The following is a 26,176-nucleotide window of genomic DNA, read 5'->3' on the forward strand; positions in this document are numbered from 1 at the left end:
TCGCCTGCCCAGAGATCCAAAAATAAAAATTCATATATAGTACAGCTGAGTTGTTCCATTGGAGAATGTGGCCTCGCAGTTTTAATTGTTTTGGAATGGTTTTGCTGCGCCTGGCGGTTAAAATAATTCTTGGGGGCGCGCTGCCTACCTTTTTTAATGCTGGGGAGCAGTTTTTTTTTTCTGCCCCCACTACCAGCGCCAAATTTCGCCAGTGACCTTAAAAAAAAAAAAGCGCACAAAGGAAACGAAGCGTCACGATAGAAAGACCCCTCTTTTCTCTCACAAAAATGCGCATGCTATCCATATGAGGGGAAATTGACACTTTCCGGGTCTTGATCGTGGCGGCTAAAGCACCCGAGGCGCCAGAAGCATCACACACAAACGGACGACCCCGGGAAGGCAGCGGGCGGACCGCTGATAACAAAAAGCGGCCATCCCAGAACACAAACCACCCCGCATGCGTATTCGAAGTCAGATTTTCGTAGTCGTGTTGCTTGAATTATTTCCTCTTCCCCGCCCCCGCGCGCGGATATCCCGAAGAAGTCGAAAGACCCAACCAGGGCCATCAAGCCTGCCGCGAAGCGCAACTCCCCCCTCGCCCCCCAGACCGCCCCAGGCCGCACCCCCGCCAAAAAGCACCCGGGTGAACCAACAGCCCAGTTCACACCACGCCAAAAATGTTTTTTTGCTCCGTCGCAACAGTTGGCGGCGCAGGTGTGCCATTCGGAAAGGCCAAAGTGCTGCTCACGCCAGCCGGCCCGAATGCGTCAGGTCACTTGAAATGTGTCGGTCAAAAAGCTACGTCCCACTATTCCCATGTACTTCCACCCCGCGGCTGCAGCACATTCAATGAGATACTCCCCTCTGCTGTTCTTCTGTTACCCGTGTCACTTCGCCTTCTGGATAATCAAACTGCTAGTGCCTGGTTCCTTTCGCCACTGGTTGCAGACTGCACCCTTGCATTCCCCAGAGGCTCTCAATACCTTTTGCGTTGTGGCACCATCGCGCGCTAAACATCAGGGACTCCACTTGCGTTTTTTACCATTTCCGGATGCACGCACGGACCCCATTACTACAAGTCCGGCGGCGCATTGTCTCGAGTACTTTTGCCCGGCGCATTGCTCCCCGGCAAACCCAATTTCCAATGACCGAGCATTCGTGGTTTGTTCTCCGAACTTGCGATTCCATGATGCGGTGAGGGTGGGGGTTCCGCGGCCGCGTTTTGGCCACATGCGGCCTTTGCCGGGCCCGAACGGCGCCTGGCTCCCCTCCGTTAGAACAGGATAGGCGGCCGGAATTCAATGGGTCTTTGGATGCGCGGGGGCTAAGGAAAGGCGTCCCCACCGCGGGCCCGTCGGTTTCACGTCGCTGCGCCTGGCTCTTTCAGCTGAGAGAAAAGGGGCGCAGCCAGCCCCGGCGGGCGTAATCCACATGTGCGCGGTCGACGGTGTAGCTGGTGCGGCCTGATGGGTGAGCGGGGTGGGCTGCGGGGGTCCAGTCCATATGCGCGCCAGCCCTGTGAGACACACCTAGCCCCGTAACTATCGGGATCGCCCCTATCTCAATAAAGGAATCGTTTTCAACGACTATACACCGCCGGAAAGCTTTATCTTGTGCTGAATGTGGTGGTGCCCATTGGGCATGTATCCAGCTGTTTTTGTTTAGGGGATTGGGTTCAGTGTTTTTGGCTTGGGTTTGAATAAATTCCATCGGTTTTCGTGAAATCGATTCCGGTATTTCGCTGTAACCCACCAGGGCGCTCTGGGGTTTAAACGCCCTTTGTTGCGCTCTTATTCGTTATCATGCGGGGCTCGGGGGTATTCGAAGTCACCTATCCACTCTGAGAACAATGTAAGTGATGGTCGATATACACGGTTTGGGTGGCATCGGCCCTCCCCGGAGCCATGCTGGACTTCTCAAAGGTTCACTCCCGCTTTGTATTTCTTAAGCATCTCATTTTTTTTGGTGTCTTTTATGGAAAAAGAGAATGTTGTCCCCGCTCTTCATGAAAGTGGAAAGGCGTGTTCGTTGGAAGATGGTGCTGTGTGCTTTTTCAGGCATTATATCGTCCGCCAATCGGAAGATTTCCAGTAATTTCCTCACCTCGCGTTGAGGGCGCTGGGATTGGTAGCTAATGCGGCCCCTATGATGGAAGCTAGCCGTTTCGAATGAGTAAAATGCTGGAAACACTTACGGCTGAGCATGCTAGCCCGCGACCGTGCTTCGCTCACGGTGTTCAGAGCAGGCAGTGCACACGAGCATGTGGCTGATTATTTCACTGCCGCAGGGGGCGAAGGAAGGGGTTGAGCTTGCGGCCGGGCTGGGGGGAGGAGGGCGCCCAATAGGGCGGGGCGCCCTGTCAAAGCACGCGTCGGGGTTGGAGGTTCACCATTGCCGCATGGTTTCTTCGCCCCATTCTCGAGGAAAAAGCGCAATGGCACAGTGATCACGCACAAGCCCGACCCACTAATGAGGGTTTGTCAGCGTGCGTGGGTGCTACTTGTTTTTGCGGAACCGGGAAAGTGCCCCAAACGGTTTCACTGTATGGAGGTGCTTCTGGAATCCTTAGGTTTCGGCGGGGGTTGCTCCGCGCCGTGTTCCCCGTCGAGGGCGTACCGCTCAAGGCGGCGGCCTGTACTTTAGGAAGGTTGCAATAACGGAGGCGGTTAGCGCAATCTTTCATTCCCCAGATGCGCCAACCCAATCCGGGGCGTTCACCGCTGCAGGTTTTCGACAGCTTGGCTTCCCTATGGCGAGCCGTGGGCTTCCCCCGCGAACGGTTTCTTCGAAGACGGGTCAGAAAAACGATCGCTACAAAAGCAGATGCGATGCTCGCCCCTCCGCGGTTACGCCCCCCATTGCCTAACAACGCTTCTTTGCGGGGGGGGGATTGGCGAAGGCCAATGGGCCGGGCGGTGTTGGTTCTGGGCGGGGCATGGGCGGCTTCCTTCTGCCGCTTCCATCGCGGCTTCGTTGGTTGCTCCCTGGGGGTGGGGTTTCCCCTTTGTTGAAACATGGTTGTTTTTGTGGTGTTGGTTTATGGCAATCCATGCATTGGACGGTTGCAGTGCTTTTTCTCACCAATTTGAGGTCTTTTCCATGCCGCAGTTACTGTTGCTGAATTACCTTTCTAAACTTGTTTTTGCGGAAAGCGCCAGCGAAAGGAGAAGCAATGTTATAGCAAGAGTGCGTGGTTGGTCTTCGTTCCCGTTCCCGTTTGCGCTTTGCCGACCCCACGGATACCGCTGGGGGAAACTTATCGTCTAGGGTCGCTGTGAACCAACGCCGTCCAGGTTTCTACTGCAGACATTTTGGGCGATGAGCACCTCCAGCTCCCTCCTCTAGCATTCACCTTTTCCTGCTGCCCGCGGTGTTTGTGCGTGTGTGTGTGGGTAGGGGTGGGGGTGCTAAGTGGCCCCCGGTGCGCACGCCCCCCTTCCCCGATGCCAGAAGGGGTCAAAAACATCAAAATGCGAGTCAAGCGATGCCTCTGCAGTGGCCGACGGAGAAGGCCTCCATCGTATATCGCTTAGGGGCCGAGCCCCTCCAGCAAGACTCGAGGTGTCTGTGTGGCATCTCTCGTCTCAGTTTAGAAAAAAAGGGCAGGTAATAAGGGAGTTGTATGCATCAATACTACCCTGTTAAACTCGTCGCGGGGGGGGGGGGCGCCGTCTCGCTACCCCCCCCCCCACGTCTCACGAGGGTTGTTCTCTTCATAGGCGTACGGCGTTGTTTTCACTTTTTGGATAGTAACAATAACTTCTGAAAACGGGGTGGGGTGGGGGCACACTGTGACTATGTGATATCCCCCCCCCCCATACACATCAGGGTATCGTTCTGTGGACGCTGGTGGACACGGGAAGCAACTCTCCTCACAATGGAAAGGAGCGCTAGGAGCGCGGAGTCGTGAAGCAGCGACAAACTCACCGTTTTTTTTCAACTCTGGGGGATGCACTTCGAGACAAGGGACAGCAAAGCGTCAAGCGTTCCGCAGTTCTGTTGCTTCTTTTCCATCGCACTCGCGTTCATTGACAAAGACATTACGTTCTCGTTCTCTTCTCCAATATTCTAGCTATTCCTCATTCAGGGACGCTCAAAGTGCCCAATGGAGGGTGAGCCTCTTTAATTCTGGGGTGCCTATCCACTGGAAATGAGGTACGCGTATTCGCGGCATCTGGAATGAGTATCTACGACACAGGGAAGCCAATACTATTCATCGCTTCTGATGTCGGCGGTGAAAGCACTGAGTGGCGCTGCAACGGAGGCGCCGTGCTAACATTTCTGAAATTGTATTGCTCTAGCATCTGTCTAGGCCTGTTTTTCACCATGCGATGGCTCTGTAAGCGCTTTGGGTAAAGTATGGCGCTGCACTCATCCAGTGAGAAGCGCCGTAAAAAGCAAAAAGAAATTGCAATCACATAGGTACTATACCCACTTCTGTGCCCCGTTGTTCTTCTCACAGTTTCTCCTCTTTTTTCTCCCAAAACTCTCAGATTGATATGCTGACGGCATCTGGCCTTTTGGTTGGCTTTGCATTCGCGGCTAAAGTGGCGGATGAGTCAACTTATGTGATTAATGTTTGCGGTCACGACTCGGTGGGGCTTCCACTTGCCCGAAGTATGAATTCAGTGGATGCCGAGTACATAGAGCACCACGGTGTTGATAACCTTATTATTCCCATCTCTCTCAGCGAGCCCAAAAAAACAAAACGCGGCGATTACGCATACTGTGTGGATGTTGTTGTGCATACAATATTGATAAAGAGATGCTCTCCCGGGCACCATCTTTTTCAACACCTGACAGAAAAACTAGTGGCGCTCTCGATTGATTGGATCCAAAGTGAGTATGGTGTACAACTCCGACCAAGGACTTGTCACATGGTTGGCAACCCCCTTTACTTTGCCGACACCATCGAGACTCCGAAATCGATGGCTGAGGTCATGAAGCATGCGGCTGAGCTTTTCCAGAGGAAGTCAAGTGGTTCTGAGGCTCACTGCCAAGAGGAACAAGTCATCCCCGACGCGCTTAATGTAATGAAGGCAGAAGCGACTGCCTCGCCACAACCACTGATTCGTGAGGTGGTATCAACTCCAGTCATCAAAAAAGGTTTTTTAGTGGATGGAAATGCACGTCTCTACGGCCCGGATGGGAGTGGTGAATGTTCTGCGAAAGCTCCAGATTCCTTGGCACACATTCCGCAATCGCTGCGGGAAAGGTGTCAAATTATTGACACCCGAAATATGGGCCAGTTCACTGGTTTTCCTCCCGAAACACTGAAGTCAGACAATACGATGCAGAAAGTGAATCCTTTCAACAAGCCTGTTACACCTACCGCCGCGTCTCAAAAATCAGACGGGGCTGACTGGAGCAACTTCTCAATGGAGCGCACCGCGGAGAAGATGATTGTTAGATTTCCACTGCCTGACGGCGTAGTATCTCTTCGTGATATCGATCTCTCTGCAACAACGGACACACTGGAGATTAATGGAAGTGTAATTCATCTCCCCGTCCCTATTGTGGCAGATGACGTTCGGGCTAAGCTTGTAAAGGCCACTCGGAATTTGGTCGTGACATGTATGATAGATTTTTCATGAAAAAAAAATTGTACTTTAAACTCAGCTTCCGTATAGTAGCTAATGCGCTGCCTTCTTTGAAAACATAGGGCATCTCTTGCGAGATGTAAAGCGGTCTATTTTACAACTGAGCGAAGACTGCACACACTTGTCGAAGCGAAGGCACTTACTCAAGAGGCTATGTACAAGATGCATCAGAACTATTCCCTTTACATTATTATTATTTTTCTTTTACTGCTACGAATGCTGATAGTAACGAGGCTGCACTGGCCAGAACGCGGCGAGAGGAAGCATAGCAAAATATGTCGCAGCTAGTTCCTTTGGCTGAACTGCCCAGCGGGAAAAAAATATATAGTGTACGCGGGCAGCGGTTTGAAGTGGATAGGCAATATGATCTGGTGAAGGTCGTCGGGTTTGGTGCGTATGGAACTGTCTGCTCTGCAGTTGCGAACGGATCTGGTGAGCGAGTAGCGATCAAACGGTTGTCACGTGTTTTTGGTGATCTCCGTGAGGGGAAGCGGATTTTACGGGAGATGGAGATCATGACATCGCTAAAACACAATAATTTGATTCGACTGCACCATTTCATGAGACCACAGTCAAAAGAAACGTTTGAGGACATATATTTGGTAATGGATCTTTATGACACTGACTTGAATCGAATTATACGAAGTAGGCAGAAGCTTACTGATGAGCATCTGCAGTATTTCATGATTCAAGCGTTCCGTGGATTGCATTACCTCCACTCTGCAAAGGTGATGCATCGTGATCTAAAGCCGAGTAATTTGCTTGTAAATGCGGATTGTGCGCTGGCAATCTGCGATTTTGGACTTGCTCGTGATGATCAAGTGATGAGCTCGTCGGATCTCACACAGTATGTTGTGACTCGATGGTATAGACCCCCTGAGGTGCTTGGGATGGGATCCAACCAGTACACTAGCGCGGTAGATGTCTGGAGCCTTGGTCTGATTTTTGCCGAGCTGATGGTAGGGCGCACCTTGCTTCCGGGAACCGATTATATTGGACAGCTGGTAATGATTGTCAACTTATTAGGGTCTCCGTCTATCGATGACATGGAGTTTCTGAGCTCAGAGGCAAAGTCATTTATTCTCTCTCAGCCGCATCGGCCGGCTCTGCCTTTCAGTGATCTTTTCCCTATGGCTACCAAAGAGGCCACTGATCTCCTCTCAAAGCTGCTAGTTTTCCATCCTGCGAGGCGATTAACTGCGAGGCAGGTGATGGAACATCCATATTTTGCGAAGTACAGAGACGCTGTGGAAGAAGCCGACGCCCCTAATCCGTTTGTGTGGAATCATAGTTATATCGAATCCAAAGAGCAACTCCGTGAGGACTTGTGGCGCGTTGTCGACGCTCATTCAAAGTGTAACAAATAAGCATGTTTTGTATTTTATATCGTTATCTTTGGCTGCATTACCCAACCCTCGTCTAACGAAATCACCCATTTTGAAATTGTCTGGTGGCGGTGGATAATGGCTGTCGCCAAGCATGGCAGTGTGTCGCGCTTATTGAGCGCGAGTTAAATCCATTGTAATTTCTAGGCATCAAAGGTCCCTGGTTTTTGCATAACTAAAATTCAATCAAGAATGAAGCAACTCTATGCGCGTCACTGTCCAACCTTTACTTCTTTTTTTTCTCATATATCATCGGTCAATTGAGACTTTGATCCCTTCTCGCTTTTTATCTGGTCTGAGGTAATTCTTATTAGGCAATCGCCCTTTTCGCAAACATCAAACAGCTGAGATTCATGAGACGTCCACGTGAGCCAGCTCCAGGGGAATGCTGTGGAAGTGGCTGTACTCGCTGCGTCTGGGATATTTACTACGATGAGCTCGCCAGATTCGAGGAGTTTATAGCAGGCGGCGGTGTTGAGGAGGAGGATACCGAATCTTCCGAAGAAGAGGCTGTTAATTATATCGGATCAGTTGTGGTGAAGTACATTGATCGGCCATCTTTGCCAGCATCAGCCATGGAGTTTCCAGACTCGTGGGAAAAAGCCGAAATGAAGGCGCGTGGGTTTTTCCCTGTTGACAGAACGGAGTTAGTTAGCTCCAGCAAATCCTCGTTTTCTCCAACAGATCCAGGTATCAACATAGTCAACCTCTTTACATCTGCTAAAAGTGGGACAATGCTGCCGGGTGATGTTGTCGAAGTGCTTGTGCCTAACAGCCAGGGTACTCGTGCTGCCGATGACGTTGAGAGGCTGTGCAATGCGCTTCGTTTGAATCCCTGTGCATGGTGTGAGCTGCATCGTTCCCCGTTCGTGCCGGAAGACAGCTTTCCTCCGTGGCTTCCCCTACAAAAGCCACTCACTCTCGGACAGCTTCTCTCCCTATACGTTGATATAAGCAGTAGTAGCTATCTGTTGCATCACACTTTTTTTGAGAGTCTATTGCGAATTCACAAGGACTCCCAGACTTCCACGGCGTCTTCAGTCACCTCACTACCTGATCCAGAGAAAGTGAGACTTCTTGAGGCGTGTGCATCTCCTGAGACAGGGCTCCAGCTTCTGCGTTGGTTGTCGAAAAGCAGTCCACCCCTTTGTTATCCTTCTCTGGCTGATGTCCTTGAGGTCTTTTCTTTCATCAATGTTCCCCTTGACCGTCTTCTTGAGATCACTGGACCTCTCCAGACGCGCAAGTATAGCCGGGCGAATTGGATACCCGCATCATTTTCACCGAGTCCACTTCAGCTGTGCATAAGGGATGTCTGTGACCGACGCTCTTCAGGGGTGCCTGTTCCTGGTGACATCAGCCCGGACTCTCAGCGTCTTGCGGACATGCTCAACGAGGTTGCTCAGGATGTCTCCAGGGAACACAGCAGCTTTTTTTTCGGGCACACTTCCCACCCACTCTGTTGCGCTGCACGGTCTACGACAAGTACCGCTGCAGTGAGTCAGCGAGTCATCTACGTCACCTTTTCTTCATTAGGAAGCTCTTTCTTTGCTCAACAGCTTCAGTCTGGGTGTACATCGCTGTGTGACCCAGTGCATGCCAAGTGCTTGCGCAGCCCACTTTTCCTCATCGGGTGTGGCACAGGGATCGCACCTTTAATTGCAGCTATTACGCAGCTAAGGTTTCACCGCACCTCCGTAGCTGCCGGCAGCTCTCCCTTTCCGTGCTGGGTGTTCTACGGAGCGCGCACAAAAGCGGAGTTGTTGTATGACGAAACCCTCAAAGAGGCATTGAGGGCAGGTGCAATAACCAGGTACGAGTATGCGATTTCGCGGGAGGATGTCGAGGGGAAGCACGGCAGGCATGTGACGGACCTTATGAAGCGGAACAGGGCAGTGATTGCGGATGCCCTGCGAAGCACGGGGCAGTTGTTTTTCTGCGGTCCAGCAAAGGCTATGCAATCTGTCAGGCAGCTGATCAAGTGCGACTTGCTCGCTGAGCCCGACGACGACGACAGTGTCCAGGAGCAACGACTGTTGCTTCTCAAAGAGAGAGGGCAACTGAATTTCGATATATGGAGCACCGGAAGCGTATTTGAGTGATAGTTGCGTTGTCGTCGCCGTGCACGACGGAGTGCATGAATGGGCGGGTAAAAGACAGAAAGCAGACAAAATTAAGAGAGCTCTGGGTGAGGTTAGTCCCTCCCCCCTCCCCCCTCCCCCCTCCCCTTACGCGGATATTGCAGAGCTGTTCGGCTCTGCACTCCGAATGTGCGTGTCCAATAAAAGGACATCTACGAGGGGGATACTTTGTATCTTTGCTACACACAGCCTCTTTGCTTTGTGTCGCCACGTACCCTCATCTCTGATACGGTGCGAGCTCCTCGCGTCTGTGCAAGGTCCGGACTGTCGTCCTCGTGAAGCCACTCGTGTCTGTGCACCATTGCAACTTCCAATAGGAACAACTCACGCCGATTAGGAGACGATGTGTCGGCATTCTGGCAAGCAACGTGCAGGAAAATGAATGGCACCAATGACCTGGGTGATGTACTCCAAGGCATGGGGTCCGGACTTTATCGAGAGGTGCGTATATATGTGTGTTTTTATCTCACAGTGCCATCGCGTGGCGAATGGCAGGCAGGGGTCAGTCTTGGGAACATCACACCCAACTACGCTATCCTTACGTCTCGCCAGCCTGAAGAGGGCGACTCTCGTCGTCGGATCCTCTTATTCGACGATCACGCCCATCACCTCCGATGAACCCAACGGTGCCCCTCTTTGGACTGTAGGGGGGGGGCGGGGTGTACAAGTGCTGTGGCGCAGAGAGGCAAGAACCACCTCGCATGGACCGTATCAGGATGTGCGTCCACTCAAGCCTGTCGGTGGTAGTCTTCTCCGCAGCGATTAGCGGGGAGTTGACCAATACAGACATGAACTTCCCGGGTTTGTCTGTATATAGGCCACCACCACGATTGCGCATTTTCTTCCCTCTGGTGCACAGGACCACCGTGCTGGGTTTACTGGAGAGTGTTTTTTTTAGCCGTATAGCTTCCCTGCTGGCATTGTCAACCACCTATTCGTTTTTTTTCCCTCTCCTCCTCTTCCTCTCTCCCTTTTGCTCGTTTGGACACACACACACACACTCGGAAAGAAGTGGGGAGGGGAGAGAAAAGAGAAAAGAGAAAAAGGGAAAACAACAAAAAGCAACAACTAAGCCGTTTGCTGAACCCCCCTCCCTCCCTCCGTCCCTGTTCTGTGTCACATTCACGAGCCTCTCTACACTTTAGCGGTGGGACTGTATTGGGCTGCTTCTGTTCTACATGGAGTATCATGCATGCCTCTGCCATAATTAAAACAGGGAAAAAGGTTTATGTGCGTCGCTGAGGGAGTTTTCTGAGTTTGTTCCAATTGTTTCCTCCTTCCCATTGTGCCTCGGTCTTCGCGTTTTTCGAAACTGGGTGACGGTACCAACAGCAGTGACTAGACACATCGCAGACTCATCTTAGTAGTTGAAGGATGCCGCAAGACACGTACTTCCGCCGTGCCATCAATTGGATGTATGGAGAGGATGCTTACCTGCAAAAGCTGCCAACGAAGGACCTGGGCGGCAAGCATATCAATGAGCTTCTCGGACGGCATCCCTACCACCCGTACGATCCCGATATGAAGGCCGGCGAGCCTTGCTACGAGCGCAATCAGCTGTTTTACGAGTGTATGGAGGCGGAACATGTGGAGGGGTACGAACTTTATCAAAAACATGTGGCCTGTTACTATCCGTACAAGGTAGATTTGATGAAGTGCATCGCCAAGGAGAAGCGGCGCCATCGCATGGAGGTGGAGGCTCTACAATCTCCCACTCTCCCCAGGAGTGAGAACATCTGACCCCTGGCTGTAATATGCCTGCACAATCCTGCCAAGGTGTCTCATATTCACAATTTTCGAAGCTCGAAAACAACAGCAACGATGACAGAGAAAAACAGCAAAACCCTCTCAGCCCCACCTGATGGTGTTCAGGGTTGCGGATCCATGCCATTTTCAAAAAAGAAATGGACAGAAGGTCAGGTTCACCAGTGGCGACTAAAGGAATCCTAGATGTTCCCAGGTGTTAAAACGGGGGGTAATCAATCCACTTATTGCAACACCGCGCCAACACGGGCGACGCGAGTGTGGGCTCAGGCGAAACGGGCAGACTTTTCTCTGCTGAGAGGAGCGCCTGACTGCCCCCCGCCTCGTATGTATTTTCTACCCCATCTTCAAATCCTCGCTTCTCTCTTCTCTTATGTCCCCATTGGCGATGTGGTGCACGCCTTTTACACCCCCCCTCCCCCCCATTCTGTAGGTGACAGCTGCTGGGACACAGGCTGTAAGGCCACTTTTTCTGCTTTCTTCCCCACTCCTTTATCTGTTCTTCAAGACTTTTGCAGTGACGTGTGGGGGGTGCCTCACTTCTTTTTACTCGACTCCAATGCCTCATGGTGACGTCCTGTCCCGCACCACGTCCACTGAACATTTATTTTTATCGTGAATTCTTTCACAGGGGCGTAGGGTTATCAAAAGCGAAGGGAATCGACTAGAGCAGCCACACGTATCTTTCTCCACTCCTCAGGACAGAAACCCGGTGACGTCTGTCGCTACTCATCCGCTACCTCGAACAAACATTGCACGTGGATCGATCGGTTATTCCGTGAATCTTTTTTTTTTACACGCTTCAGTGGATGGGATGGGGGCACAAAGCGGGAAGGCGTCTTCACCGACGGTCAATCGACCACACACGGTCTGCAGTTTGTGTGGCGCAACATCGACGCCCAAATTTCCACCGCATACGGGGCGCAGCCTCGTCCTCAAAGAATGTAACCGCTGTCATATTCACTGCTGCAGTGAGTGCTACGTGTGGCGCCGGTACGGGTCTAGGTTTTTAACTGATGACGGGGCGCACGCTGTTGCCGAGTACGCCCCGGTCTGTCGGCGATGTGTAGCAGAGCCAAATCTGGTAGCCAGCGCACCGTGGTCTGCGTGGAGGCGGATATTTGAATACTGTGACCCAACAGCAAAGCATCGTCTACTGCAGCTCTGCCACGCAACACAGATGGGGGTTGTGCTACCATACCCTTACACGCGATACGGGTGGAGCACTTTTTTTGAAGGCAAGCGCTTCATCTCTAAAGGTGCCAACGGTGAAGCTTATCAGACCACGGTGCACCCCGACATTACGCAGAGGCTCACAGGGTCTCTGCTTGACGCGCTGGATGCCAATATGCTAGCCAGTCTTGCGGGTCGCATGGTTGCTGTAAAGGCGGTCCGGAAGTCGACGGTTTTTTCCCTGAGGAGGTGGAGGCACATTCAACGAGAGGTGGATGCACTGCGTAGATGTCATCACCGTCACATTGTTCAGCTGCATTTTGTCGTGCAGAGCCCTAGTGAGGTGTATATTGTGCTTCAGTACGTTGCGGGCGGAGATTTGTTTGACTGGCTGGTCCACCAGCAAGTACCAATCGAGTATGATGTAGTCGTCATCGCGCGCCAGCTTTTTGAAACGCTTCATTATTTGCACGAGGTGTGTGGCGTTGTGCATCGTGATATCAAGCCGGAGAACATTCTGCTGGAGCCCATTGGAAGTGCAGATGCGCCGCGGGGGCATGGTCGGTCTCTCGGTGGGGGCGACGAGTACTCCGAAGGGCACGCCAGCGCATCGGATGACTTGTACATACGCCTTGCCGATTTCGGGTACGCAAAGTTTATTTCGCAAAGCGAGGCAGGAGATGGATCGTCTTCAACAGCACGGTTGTCAGGGCAGCCTTTATTAAGTCTTCCCCCCGATGCCGTGGCTGGCGTTAGTCCCTGGCCGGAAAATCAGCGGGAAGCTGAGCCTTGGGTGAACGCTCGCAAATCATTTCTCATTTCTTCCACACCATGCGGAACACTCGGCTTTGCTGCCCCTGAGATTCTCTCCGCCTACAATGCGCAGAAGAACGCTTCACAGCGCCTTCGATCAAATCGCCAGTCTGCCGAACACCTCGAAGACATTGCCAAACCGCGGACACCGGTGGATTTGGTGAAGCGTATGGACATCTTCGCGGCTGGGGTGACCATATGCATCCTCTTGACAGGGTGCGAGCCATTTCCGTGTTTGTCATCGAAAGCGCATATTGAGGCTGTGCAGGAAGGCTTGGACTTTAGCGGACCGCAGTGGACCTGCGTCTCTCGACAGGCCAAGAACTTGCTACGCCGCATGCTTTCGCCAAAGGCGGCCAATCGACCCTCTGCCCTTGAGTGCCTGAACTCATCGTGGATAAAGGACCAGGACCCCTACGCTGACGTCACAGCGGGGGCGGACGACGATGACGGGAATCTACTTCGGAAGGGCCTTAATCGCAGCGTGTCTATGTGGCAGCTTTTCTCGACCTCGTTCAAGAATTCTGTCCACTCCCTGCGAAAAAACGAGGGGTGGTTGTTTGTACAAGATGCACAGGGACTCGTCAAGACGATACCGCGTGAGCTTGTAAATGGTAGAGAGGACGGTGAACCCTTCTCTGAGGTACCCCATTCTCCCAATGGTTGCAAGCAGGCCTCCGCTGTCTATTAGAGACTCTTGGCTTCTCCCATGTTGATTGTGTGTCTGTTGGCACGTCAGTGACCTTTCGTTGAGGCTTTTCTTTTCCATCCTGTGTATCGCAGTGAGCATGTTGTAATTTCTCCATAATCCGACCTTCCGTTAGAGGCACAAACGCACAGGTTCCCCCCCTCCCCCAATCCTCCTCCTCAGCGTCAAATGCCCTTGTTTCGCTTTTTCTCTGCTTTTTTTTGCTCAAGTATTTTCAATTCTCGTTTGCGTTGTTTTTTTTTTGTATGTCACTCATCAATGACGAGATCGCAAGTGAACCACTTCTTTACACAGTTTTTCTGATCTCACGTTATTTGATTCTTGGCACGATTGACTTCTGCAGCGACTGGCTTTCTCTTCCCTACTTTTTCCACTTAGTTCCCCCCGCACTGAAGTGCTTCATTGGTGTGCGTCCACTCGCTTTCCTGATCTCACCCCCCTCCCTCCCTCCCTCCGTCGGCCATGATGCCCTTGTATCGCTTATGTTTCCCTTACTGTGTTTTGTATTATTTTTCTCTCAGTCTGTATCTCTGTGTCTGTGTGTGGGTGTGTTGTGCCGTCCAAGACCCAAACATAAAATCTCCCCTTCACGGCTCATTTCATTCTCATTCTGCTTTTGTTCCACAATTCGGGTGGTCTAGTGAATTTTCTTCTACACCTCCCCACTTTTTTTCCTCCCCTCTGCTCGACTGGTTCGCCTCCCCCCCCCCCACCACCACCCCACGTTGCTTTTTCGTTGACTGACAACGGTGTTTTGTTTTCAAACTCTTTTCTTCTCTTCATTTCCCTGTATTGTCCCCCCCCCCCGAAGAGAAAAAGACGAACATTCAAGAGGTTGCAGCGTTATCTATATATATATATATATATATGTGCTTCTGCTACGACTTGCCCTCTTTGTGCTTTCGTTTTCTTTGCACTGCGAAATTCAGTGGACTAATGTTGTTCTCCTTGGTGCATTCTTGTAACACAGATCCCTGATACATGATCTCCTTTGCTCCTACTCTTTTAGCCCTTATGAGGGCGGAGTGGCAGGGGACATCTTAGTGTTGTATCAGACAGGGGGGGGGGGCTTAGCCTCCAATCTTGGAGGAAGCCAAGTAACCTCTACACCTCTGTTGTGATTACCAAGCCATCTCTGGTGCTTGCAGGGTCCCAGTCCCTACGACGTAGAGAGGCCAGTGCCATTTCTTGCTACGGATATCGGTGGTCACAGCCGGGATGGGTTTGCTTATCTGCGACCCGCGGCGCGGTTAGGTAAGGAGCGGTTGAATCAGGGACTGTGCTCAAATGGGTAAGTCTGCATTGCTCTCACATGTGATTACTACTGCCGTGCACCACGTGGTGGGCCTGTAGCCACGCCTGGATGGAATGTGGGGTTGAACTCACATGTTGTACGGCAGAATGTAAAACGCAGGGGGGGAGGGGGAAGGTGCGTGTTGGTTCTCTAGACGGTTTCACAAAAAGAATGTGTGATTATATTTTTTCCCTTCCCCTTCCCCTTCCCCTTACCCTCCCCCGCCCACCCCCCCTCTTCTCTACATGAGCGACTTGAATGTTTGTTCACCTCTCCCCTCTTTTTCCCAGGTTAGAGTAGGGCCCAATAGAATCTCCGAATTGATCGAAAAAAGGCAGAATTGCGTGTGCTTGTGAGCGTGAACGGAGGGTAAATCCCTTTTACACCCACTTCGAGAGGGGCTTTGGGATGACAACAGTGTCCTGTTCTCCTTCTTGAAGCGGCTCGTTTTGTGAGAGTGAGCCTCCCTCCCTCCCTCGCTCACCTCTCTCTCTCTCTCTGTACGAGGAGTGCGCGTTCCCCCCTCCCCCCGAAGGGACGAAAGGGGTCGTTGCCGAATGAAACACCATTTCCTTGAACCCTACCACTGCTCACATAGACTCTGTTCACTACCGCTGGTGCTTTTTTTTCATAATAGCACATCCTGCTCCTCCTTCATGGGAACCGCCACTGCACAGAGTGGGAAATCGCACGGGAGTTAGCCACAGAACGTTCAGGCGATTCGCAGACGCACTCAAGGGCTCGCGTAGCGCATCAAGGGGACACCCTAATTCTTGCGCGACCAGTTATCGAAAAGCACGCTCATATTCATAGACATTACATCTACAGTTATTTTCTCTCTTTTTCTTCTTTTCGAGAGGCTCGGCTCACTTCCTACTCCTCTCCCCCCATACACCGCCAACATTATGGATCGGAATTTGTGTTCTCCGGGGAGCCCTCTGACAAATGAGCAACCGCTTACTCTCCTCTGGGGGACATGGGAGATGTGGTGTGACATCCCTCAGCGACAGCAAGGCTACAGTATAGAAAACCCCAACTGGCTCGAGCAGGTGAAGAGCATCGGCTTGTTTGATAGCGCCGAGGGGTTCTGGGGGATTCACAACTGCACCATCTTGCCATCACAACTCCCCCCAAACGGCTCCTACTACTTATTTCGAAAGCATATTGCCCCGATGTGGGAGCATGAGGCGAACCGCAGAGGTGGGAAGTGGGTCATTCCTTTCACCAGCAAGGCGTCGCGGGGTGAAGGCGATCTTCAGATGGTCGACCTGGCTTGGCAGACTCTGTGCCTCTCTGCGATTGGCGAGCTCTTCCCCGTTGAGGAGGAGGAGATTTGCGGTGTCACTGTGAGTCGTGGGAAGCAGCGCATGTCACCCTCTGGCCACACGACGTCTGCGTTGAGTGAGTGGAAGCTTTGCTTGTGGACTCGAAGCGCCGACGACAGAGCATCGCAAATGCGCATTGCGGAGTACATTCGCACACAAATACACTTACTACTCCTGAGAGAGACGAACGGAGATTCTCACAGCAGCGGACATGACGCCCCGTTGGTGGCGGGACGGTCCCAAGACCGCTTTCCACTTACCAAGGCGCGAGAGGTGTTTGGGATCCACTCTACATTCACCTATGTGGCACATCGGGAATTGATGGAGGCAAAACAGGAGTTTGTGAAAGGCGGTAGCAGCGCTGCACAAACGTTCATGCCCAAGTATACTATGGTGCTCGATGCGAGGGTTGAAGCCCTGTGATGCTACGCCTCGACTTGTACACCTCAACCGTTGCTGCCTGTCAGGCATATTCTTGTCTTCCAGTGTTGTGTGACTTGCTCATTCCGCGTCACATACGAAGGTGTGCTGCCGCCGCTTGACAGATGATCGACCCGCCTGCTCGTTTTGTTTTGCCTTGAAGGGGAAATACGTGTGCCAGCCTCCTCCCTCTTCTCCCCCACTGAATTTTTAGACGTCAGAGTATTTTATTTATCATCTTTTGTAGTCTTGAGTACTCAAGCACAAACAGGTTCGGAGAATGCACGAAAAAGGCCTCCACACGCGCGCGATTCTCCCCCCTTTGCTAGGGGCGCACATGCCGAGTTGTGAATGTATCACGACCGCACTACTCTCAATGAAGCGAATACTCATTGAAAGTGTCGGTGTACTCAGTTGCCAGTCCTGTAGGTTTTTTTTTTACCCTCCCCTCCTTTTACACGTTCGCCGACGCAGTCCGTTCATAGGCATCGTGCAGGATCTGGCATACAGGACTGGTGTCTGGTATAGACATGCATATCATTTGGATGCTCGGACTTCCTCTCACCCCTCTCCCTTTTTTCTTCCCCACGGTTTAATCTCTTTCCTTCCTCCTCCCTCTCTCCCCCTCCTCCTGTCAACACATCGGCATTTCGTGCATCTTTTCGTGTGTCTGTTCCGACAGCTCAGTGGTTATCAGGGAACCCCTTCCCCACCCTCTTCCTCCTTTGAACGTTGGTTCGAAGTTGGAAAAGAAAGAAAAGAGAACTCCCATTTTTCGTTACAGTTCTCGTCACGTTTATTTCCTCCTCCTCCTCCTCCTCCTCTCAGCCACACGGAGAAGATGTTTGGCCGTCGCGTCGCTAGTAGCTGTCGCATCCCAGCTAATATGTACGCCCGGCTGCACATCAGCTCCCCGCAGCAGGCGAATCGGATGCTCCCGCCATTAGTCCCCATCGCGACTACCGTCTGCCGCAGCGTAAGCGGTGGAACCGGGGCATTCGCCTCCCTGGTCGCTGGGAGCGACGTTGTGCCCGCAGACTTGACGTCTCCAGCGAATTTGCTTTCTCTTCTTGGTGTGGCGCCGCAGGTGCTGCTCGGCACAATGAACGCCAATCCTCTTCTTCTACGCATGATCTCCGATACAATGAGTACTTATAGTGTTATATTACTCCATACCACCACATGATTGTGGCGGTGATTCATCTTCACCGTCGCCTGGAGAGAATATGGTCATCCGCAGAGTGCTGTGGTCCAGAGGTGGGGAAAGAAAAAAAAAGGTATTCGCTGGCACGGAAGCCAAATTTGCCGATTGTGCAACACGTTTTTCGCCCTTCCCCCCCCCCCCCCTGCGGCTTCACCGCTCGCTTGTTGACCGATCACAGGAGTTTGTGGAGAAGTGCTCTTCTCCTTACACTTTCCACCTTTTACAGGTTGTTCACATCTTTTCCTACCTTTCCGTTTTTTTTTTTTTGGGTGTCTGTGTGGAGGCGACCACGTGCTCGCATCCGAACAAGTAAAAGGGTCCAAAGGAGCCAAACCTGCCTTGATGGTTGGGTACTGTTTCTCATGTGCACATCCTCACCGTTTGTACATCATGCAAAAGAGAAGTGCTCTCAACAGCGCTGCCCCTGGATCGTGGAGAGCATCATTGGGCCATTCTTTGCGGCAAGGCCTTCATGACGTCTTGGGCATTGTAGCGCGGTATGTTCCCCCCCCCCCACCCCACCCCCCAATGTGCGCTCACTGAATTACCGAAGTAGTTGTCAATGTTTGCTTGTTCCTTGGTGGGTGAGTGGGAACAAGGGCACCATAACGGGACTCCCTCGTCTTCTTTGTTCAATACGTTGGTTCCAAGTTTGATTGTGCGTGTGGGGCCTGCTGTGCGCTCGTGCAACTCTATTGCTCTTGCCGCCACCTTCCCCCCCTCCCAAAGAGGCGGTGACGTTGGAATCACGTTTATGTGCTGCCTGTTCACATTTTTGCCGCTTTTTTCCTATCTTCGCTGTTTTCGTGTTGTGTAGCGTTTTATCGCACGTGAGTTGTTCATTTTGTCGTCACCCCCACCCACCCCCCTTCCCTTTTTTTTCCATCTCTTCTCCGTCGGTACAACTCGACTATAAAAGCATAACCCCGAAGGGAACAAAGAAAGAAACACCCAAGAGCAAACGGGGAGGAGAGAAGGGGGGGGGCAGCAATACGTCTCCCCCTCCCGAGGCAGTGGTAAGGCAGGTACTGCTTTCACCGTCGTCCTGTTGTATTGGGCAGTGTATGCAAGTCTTTGACGTGTATAGAGCGTCTCCACGCCCTGCCCAGGTTCATGACATACCCCTCTAACATTTTCCTAGCATGAAGGAAAACGTGTCATACCAAGCAAATTTGAATGGCCTCCTAAATGTTTGAGAAAAGTCGAATTTTATTTCTTCTTCTCTCCCCCCCGTTTTTTTTTTGTCTTTATAAATGCTCAATTTTGGGATGGCGCTCTTTTGTAATCGGGGGTCTTGAGCGGGTGGTTAAGCTCCCTTCGAACGGAAACGCGTGAAGATAGTAAAGTGACATATTCCCTTCACTGCTCAATCGATTTCCTTCTTTCACCTCCTATCGCCAATCCTTTCCTCTTTTTTTGGGGCTCAGCTACAACATATCTGTGTAAATATTTTTCCTTTTACCCCCTCAGACGTTAAAAGCGTCACCTGGATCTATGTCGCACGGGGAGAAGGCTCGCACTGTGATCTGGATGGTGCTGAACGCGGTAAGCAGTGTCTCTATCATATACGTGAACAAAATCCTATTCAGAAACCACAGTTTCGTCTATGGCACCCTACTGACCGCAATCCACTTCTTCATCACAGCCATTGGGCTGTTCATTTGCGAAAAGACGGGTGTTTTCAAGGCGAAGCGCCTCCCTTTCATCAAGATCCTCCCTTTGTGCATGAGCTTCTGCGGTTTTGTGGCGCTAACGAACTTGTCACTGTTGTACAACAGCATTGGGTTTTATCAGCTCATCAAGGTGCTTACAACACCTATGATAGTTGTGATTCAAAGCCTCTTCTATAACAAGACGTTCTCCATCAAGGTAAAGCTCTCCTTGACGCTAATTTGCGTGGGTGTCATCTTGGCCACTGTCAGCGATGCCTCAGCTAGCTTATTAGGTACGGTCACCGCACTCTCGGCTCTTGTTGTTACATCCATGTATCAAATCTGGGTGGGGTCAAAGCAGACTGAGCTTTGCTGCGACAGCTTTCAACTTCTTTATAATCAGGCCCCACTTTCGGCTGTTTTGCTCTTGCCGATCGCGTACTTCTCGGACCATCTCGGCAGCACCTTCTACGCTCCATGCTGGTCCACCAACGTACTGATCCTCTCATCAGGGTTCCTTGCGTTTCTCGTGAACCTCTCCACATTTTTCGTGATCAGCCGGACTTCCCCGGTGACATACAACGTCTTGGGTCACTTTAAGCTCTGTGTCGTTCTCTCTCTTGGGTATATATTTTTTTCAGAGGAGATGAGCCTACGAATTTTCACCGGCATTGTGATGGTGGTCTTTGGAGTGTTCTGGTACACGCATCTGAGGATGCAGGATGAAAACACGGAGAGGAGCAGTCCACGTCTTGAGGTGATGGTCGAGGAGGATCACGATGGCGATATGAGCGGTGTAAAAAGTGTCTAAAAAAGACGACCATCAAATTAAAAAACAAATGTTTTCTCCTCTCTGTTTTTACCTCATGGAGGGGGAGGGGGGGAGGGGGGAGGGGGGATGGGCCAGCGGCCACTGTGTGCGTTTTTTTTACCTGATCTAAAAAAAAAACGGTTAGGTTTTATTAGTCAGTTACTTACGCCTGCTCAGCGACTATACTAAAGTAGACATGTTCAAAGTCAGAGGGAGGAAAAGTGCATCAAGTAACTGCGAAATTCAAACGAAAACAAGTCAAAATTTGAGAGTGCAGGAAATGCCGGATATCACATATCTCATGTATATCTACACTCTTTGTTGCTTGTTTTGCTGTTCAGCTTATTGTATAGCGTCCTATGGAGAGAGCGACTGCTCCTGATGCACGCGCGCGCGCGTGCATTCATTCCTATTATTTTTTTTTTGTGCGGCCACCTCCACGAAAGAAGATGGAAAAACGATGCAACTAATACCGAGTACGCCCAAGTGACTTCGAGAGACCCCCAGCTCCCTGTTTTTTTTCCCTTCTCTTTACTTCTTTTTTCCGTTCGCACTTGTAGATACAGAAGGCTAGAATATTTTCTGAAAGCCCTCGTGTTATGGCAGCGCCATCGCGTTTTATGTCACGTCAACCTCTTTCTCTCTCCCGCTTCACGGGAGCCGTATGGGCCTCGAGTACCTTTTAATTGAGAAGCGCTGGTGGTATGTGAGCAATGTGCTGTGCGGGTATCGTGCTTCTATGTTGATACATCATCCTCTTTACTCACCAGGCTGCCGCCTCTCCGTCACATGCTCTCCAGTACATTTGTTCCTCACCGCTGGAGGCCTGTGTGTGTGTGTGTTTCGGGATTTCGGATGTGGCTCAGTTTTCTGTTGGAGAAACTGCGCCAGGCGGAGGGACGGAGGTGTTCTTTTTTTTTGCAGAAGGACAGAGGTCTCTTTTTTTAAATTATTGTTGGTGTAGGTATGCGGAGGGTTATGGCCGCTATATTAGCAAACGTATCGGTTTCAGATGGCGAACGATGTGTGGGGGGGTGGGTGGGGGGGGATGGGCGGGAAGACGCTCGTTATACGCTCTCTCTCTCTCTCTCTGTGAGCGCCTATGTACTTGATTACGTTTGCACACCCTCGCCTGTTTGCTCTATGAATGCCTGCTCTTCAAACGTGTGGAGCCGAATGCCCTTGCGGGGTTATTTTGCACGTTTCCCGTGTTTTAAAGGTTCCTAACCCCCTCCCTCCCTTCCTCCCCCTCAAAGGGGGGTGGGACTCAACGGGAATAGCGTGCTTCTTCAGCGTCTTCGGGATTAAAGAAAGCGTGACACGTGTGCAGTTGTGCGAAGACTGCAATGAATGTGGCACAGTGTCTCTCCTTTGGAAATGGTTGATAGTACGTGCTGTGTCTGTGCCCAGGGAAAGCGGTTGGTAAGGGATGAACACCACCATGTCGCGATGTTTCGCTTAGCAGGCTGGAAGGCCCGTTAGCACCAGTTCTGTATGCTTAAGCGATCGTGGAATCCTGTCGGGTGTAGGAGCACCTCCAACAGGAAGACCCCACAGGGAGACTACCTGACGTTGGCGCATCGCAACAAATGATTACCGCCTCATGTCTTTGTGGGATGGGTCTCTCCCTATTTGAACTCCCTTTTTCTGCGTATCTTTTTCTTTTCTCACCGCATGCGTCCACATATATCGAGGTTAGCACCCCCCCCCCCCGTGGGTGACGTTGAAGGAGTGTGTGTGTGCTCTGTGGCTGCCACTTGGGCGGGTGCTTGCGTGCACAGGTGAGTGCTAGCACCAGGCGTCCAAGACGTGTCTGGTTCCAAAAGACACACACACGCACAGATTGTTTTCGAAGAGCCACTTTCTAACGCCGCTTCAACAGTAGAGGTGACGACCCCCCTTTCTGTGGCAACACAGTCGTTTACAAGGTCTGTAACGGGTGCGCGGCGCTTGTTCTCTTTCATAATAGCTTCGCTGATAATACCACCTTCACTTCCACCCCCAGCCCTAACGATGCATCGCACAACAGGCAGCCTATCACTGCGCGGTTTTTCCCCCCTCACAGCCGCCTCTCTTGGTCCTTGGCTGTCTTTTCCCTCTTTACGGCAACAGCGGCGCCGACTTCATATGCCGCCTGGCGGCTTCGAGGAGGCACTGCCGGACTCGTTCGGCAGACAAAGTGGAAAGGGAGAGCGGAGTAGTGTAAATTTGCGCACCAAACAACAAAATGCGCAACGTGTAAAGAAGAGCCGACGAAAGCTACGGCTGCCGTTAAAAGGCTCGCCTGCCCCAACGCTGGCCAAAGTGAAGGATGAACTGCTGCACCTCATACAGCAGACGCAGGAGGCACGCGGGGAGTCCATGTCGAGACCTGCAGAGGTGGTCGGTATTAGCGCTGCAGAACCTTTCTCCTCCCCGTCTGCTAGCCGCATCCTACCGACCGAGGTTGCCGATAGTGTTGGCCAAGATAATAGGGGGGGCAGGCCAGCGCTTCATTCACCGCCCACCACCACCCCTTTTGTTTACGGTGCTAGCGACTCTGCAGCGGCAGTGGGTGCGGCGAGCGCAACGTCTTCGGCTTCGTTCCTCACAACGACGTCGCCGCCGGAGGAGGCGTGGACTGTACACGAAGATGCCATGGAGCGACGCTACGCAATCAAGCCGACAAGCACAATCTTCGGGAGCGATCTTGACCGACTCGAGCGAGACATGATGCGAGATTACCACCAGAGGGGAGCCAGACTGCCACCGTGTGATCGTGTGTACGCCGAGTTTGGTGCCAGCCAAATCGGCCGGCGGATGCAGTGGGAGCCATCGTCGTCCTTTGATCGTCTTGCTGCCTCTGACTTCCGCTCCAATGAGCGCAGCGAGGTGGTGGTTGGAGACGACACAAACCGGAACCTGGCCGCGTACCATCTCTATGCTGAGGCATACCAGACGCAGCAGCAGGAGAACCAGCGGTCCAAGCGCGGCGAAGCCACACAGGGCATGGGCGTCAACTTTTGCCGCACGGACCAAGTTGCTAGTAGCACCACCGAGACTGACCTGCCCGCCTCGGAGAATCCTCACTTTCCCGTTGGAGGCTCTGACCACACGAATAGCTTGGCGGCATCGTCATCCACACGCATAGGCCCGCTCCACGAGGAGCTTCTTGGCGGTGTCAGCAGCGCACCAAAGGAAGTTGTCGTGAACGCGCGGACCGACTACAAGGCACGACTTTCAATTGTGTCAAGTCCACCCTGCGATGGCGAGGATACAAACCGCATCGTCTATGACGCGTATCGGCAGAGGCCAAGTGACAACACACTTCTCGAGGTGCGCGGCGCAGATTACTGGGGTGACTACGAGAACAGACGCCGCGTGGAGGAGCGCAGTGCATACCGGCAAGAGGCAATCCGGAGAGAGGTGCTGCAGGAGGGTGCTGTGGATGCAAGCGAAGTGGAGTACAGTACGAACAAGGTGCGCAAAGAGACGTTTCTCTACTTCCAGGCGCACCCCATCAACGAGATGATTCAAGAGCCTTTTGTACGTATTCGACAGTTCCTGCCACCCGGTGGCGGCGCCAGAGTTTCCTTCAACCCCAACGATCTGCTGCCAGTGCCGCCATGCAGTGAGGATGGGGATCGAAGGGTCATTGAGTCGGTCAACATGGACGCCGACATACCCGTTCAGGAGGCGCGGCGGATGGCGCAAGAGCTTGGCGTGGATTTGATTCGCATTGGTGCCCTCTACTCGCAGAAGACGGACCGCCGTATCATCGCGCTGTGCATGATTGGTGACCACCGCGAGCATATGCGTGAGATGATCAAGTTCAAAATACAGAAGCTTGGCGTACAGCCGCCACCGACAAAGGAGTGCGTGGAGGTGCCTTTCAAGGGCGGCACCCACCCACACGCGATACGTTTCAAGTGCGTGGGTGTGGCGAAGCGCCTCCTCCACCGCCATGCGATCCGAATCAACTTGACGAAGTTCGGCACCCCACGTGAGGGGTTTCCAGTTTTTCAAACAATTCTGGACGAGCTGAAGCGCCAGTGCATGCGGTTGAAGGCGTACCACACCGCTGGTCAGATCCAGTCGAACTATGACGAGATTTTCTGCTACCTTTATCCCTCAACAGGACGATCTCCGAAGACGACTGTGACACACCCGACGCCGCAGCAGGTTCTGGAAGCACGCGATGATCGCATTCTTGAGAATGAGAAGGAGATTTACTTCGACGATCTTCAGGACAAGGCCACGCGGAAGGAGCGACTACAGTACATGCTGAAGGTTGAGAATGGAACGGCGTGGGCGGAAAAGGACGAGGGCATGTCCCTGCAGCGACAGCGTGCCATCAAGGTGATGCTCGGATACCTTCCGAAGGGGAACAGGGAGTTGTACGCGGCCCGTGGTGATGTGAACATTCCTGCCCCGTTCCGTGCCAGTCACCCAACATCGGTGCACAAGTGGTCGTACCCATCCGAGTCCAATTTGGAACAGGCAAGTCGCGGCGCAGCTGCATTGGGTAAGCGTGCTGCCATGCCCATCAGCGAAATGCACGACGCTGGGGAGACGCCGGAGAACCCAACGCAGCTTGATCGCTTCTACTACACGGCGCAGGGGCCCGCCCTCGAGATGGGCGAGTTCAAGGAGGCGTTAGGGCTAAAAGACAACCGGGCGCGGCGTCCGCCGATGGGAGCTGGGTTTGCTACTCTGGGTGTCGAAGCTGCAGACAGCGAGGCTGTGCATTCGGGCTTTGCCACGAAGTAGACTTATTCAGGAGGTCGCCTGCGATCACGACCGGTCTTTTTGCGCGACGTGGTCGATGTGGGGAGCTTATTGAAGCATCTGATGGTGGTGGGCAAGAGGAAGCTCTTTTTTTTTCCTTTGTTCTCGCTCTGGTTCATGCCTACGCTTGTGTCGCAGGTGACGCGGGGGCTGTGTGGTGCCTTCCCTCTCCCCTCCCTTGGAGGGGCAACAGTCGCTGCACACATAAACCCTTTTTTCCCCCCTTGGCTTACCAATTCCTCTTCGAGGAGGAGAAGACGTATGTGAACAGGAAGGAAGGGGGGGGCTGTGCACATTCGTGACCGATAACAGATGTTGCCGCGTCTTCACTCCGATTACGAAACACTTTCGCGAGCGACAGTGTCCGTATATCGCATTGATGCGGCCTCCTTTGTCGATGGTAAAAAAAAATATGAAGGAGGAGTACTGTCCACACCTTTCGCTGTGACGACGCCGTGCCCGAGGGATGGCCTGAGGGACAACTGCGTCCGCAGTGCGTGTGTGGGGCTGAAGCTCACTACGTTGTCCCTGCTTTCTTGGCCATCTATTCTATACGATGTCTCTTGGCGGTGTGCGTTACAGCAACATGTTTTTTTTTTCTTGATTCCCCCCATCCCCCTCCTCCTTGTCTTCATCTTTGTTGTTGTTGTTGTGTGTGTTTTGCTTCAAAACCCTCTTATTTTCACCGTTGGTAGACAAACAAAAAAAAAGGGAACTCTCTCTCACTCTCACGCACACACGCGGGTATACCCCCCCCCCCTATACTTCACTCCAGCAACCACACACAAACACACGCACAACGTCTTTCATTAAAAAGGGGTGAGACGCATCCGGACCCTCATTCCAGCTCTATTCGTGCCGCACCATTTGAAGGAGAGGGTTGTATAGGAGAGGGAGAGTCTTGTCGAGTGTCTTCTCACCACCCTCTTCTTTTGTTTTTTTCCCGTTTCGTGTGCGCGTTTATCATCATATTCTACGTTTTTCACCCCCCCTCCCCTCCCTCCTATTCACATCTACACGTCTGCCTCGCCCTGCCGCTGTGTCTGGCCTTTTTTCCTTTTTTCTTGTACTGCACGCACGCACGCACATCATCGTTACGCCAGAGCACAGCGAACGGA

General features: G+C 52.3%; 9 protein-coding genes across 9 annotated transcripts; all 9 read left to right on the forward strand.

The window, feature by feature from the left end:
• Window positions 1–4,499: 4,499 nt before the first annotated feature.
• JKF63_05848 (uncharacterized protein) lies at window positions 4,500–5,594 on the forward strand (the record flags this gene model as incomplete). The annotated part of the gene is made up of 1 exon (XM_067901802.1): window positions 4,500–5,594. One exon carries the CDS (start codon window positions 4,500–4,502, stop codon window positions 5,592–5,594), a length of 1,095 nt encoding a protein of 364 aa, XP_067757828.1.
• Window positions 5,595–5,875: 281 nt separating this feature from the next.
• On the forward strand, window positions 5,876–6,967 carry JKF63_05849 (uncharacterized protein; the record flags this gene model as incomplete). Its single annotated transcript, XM_067901803.1, has 1 exon — window positions 5,876–6,967. The coding sequence occupies one exon, from the start codon at window positions 5,876–5,878 to the stop codon at window positions 6,965–6,967; it is 1,092 nt and encodes a 363-aa protein (XP_067757829.1).
• Window positions 6,968–7,338: 371 nt separating this feature from the next.
• On the forward strand, window positions 7,339–9,087 carry JKF63_05850 (uncharacterized protein; the record flags this gene model as incomplete). Its single annotated transcript, XM_067901804.1, has 1 exon — window positions 7,339–9,087. The coding sequence occupies one exon, from the start codon at window positions 7,339–7,341 to the stop codon at window positions 9,085–9,087; it is 1,749 nt and encodes a 582-aa protein (XP_067757830.1).
• Window positions 9,088–10,500: 1,413 nt separating this feature from the next.
• On the forward strand, window positions 10,501–10,866 carry JKF63_05851 (uncharacterized protein; the record flags this gene model as incomplete). Its single annotated transcript, XM_067901805.1, has 1 exon — window positions 10,501–10,866. One exon carries the CDS (start codon window positions 10,501–10,503, stop codon window positions 10,864–10,866), a length of 366 nt encoding a protein of 121 aa, XP_067757831.1.
• An 838-nt stretch (window positions 10,867–11,704) lies between these two features.
• On the forward strand, window positions 11,705–13,567 carry JKF63_05852 (uncharacterized protein; the record flags this gene model as incomplete). The annotated part of the gene is made up of 1 exon (XM_067901806.1): window positions 11,705–13,567. The coding sequence occupies one exon, from the start codon at window positions 11,705–11,707 to the stop codon at window positions 13,565–13,567; it is 1,863 nt and encodes a 620-aa protein (XP_067757832.1).
• A 2,217-nt stretch (window positions 13,568–15,784) lies between these two features.
• JKF63_05853 (uncharacterized protein) lies at window positions 15,785–16,627 on the forward strand (the record flags this gene model as incomplete). Its single annotated transcript, XM_067901807.1, has 1 exon — window positions 15,785–16,627. The coding sequence occupies one exon, from the start codon at window positions 15,785–15,787 to the stop codon at window positions 16,625–16,627; it is 843 nt and encodes a 280-aa protein (XP_067757833.1).
• An 838-nt stretch (window positions 16,628–17,465) lies between these two features.
• Window positions 17,466–17,810, forward strand: JKF63_05854 (uncharacterized protein; the record flags this gene model as incomplete). The annotated part of the gene is made up of 1 exon (XM_067901808.1): window positions 17,466–17,810. One exon carries the CDS (start codon window positions 17,466–17,468, stop codon window positions 17,808–17,810), a length of 345 nt encoding a protein of 114 aa, XP_067757834.1.
• Window positions 17,811–19,322: 1,512 nt separating this feature from the next.
• On the forward strand, window positions 19,323–20,291 carry JKF63_05855 (uncharacterized protein; the record flags this gene model as incomplete). The annotated part of the gene is made up of 1 exon (XM_067901809.1): window positions 19,323–20,291. One exon carries the CDS (start codon window positions 19,323–19,325, stop codon window positions 20,289–20,291), a length of 969 nt encoding a protein of 322 aa, XP_067757835.1.
• A 2,013-nt stretch (window positions 20,292–22,304) lies between these two features.
• JKF63_05856 (uncharacterized protein) lies at window positions 22,305–25,040 on the forward strand (the record flags this gene model as incomplete). The annotated part of the gene is made up of 1 exon (XM_067901810.1): window positions 22,305–25,040. The coding sequence occupies one exon, from the start codon at window positions 22,305–22,307 to the stop codon at window positions 25,038–25,040; it is 2,736 nt and encodes a 911-aa protein (XP_067757836.1).
• Window positions 25,041–26,176: the final 1,136 nt, after the last annotated feature.

The sequence above is a fragment of the Porcisia hertigi genome, chromosome 19 (assembly GCF_017918235.1).
Source record: "Porcisia hertigi strain C119 chromosome 19, whole genome shotgun sequence".
Lineage (NCBI taxonomy): Eukaryota > Euglenozoa > Kinetoplastea > Trypanosomatida > Trypanosomatidae > Porcisia > Porcisia hertigi.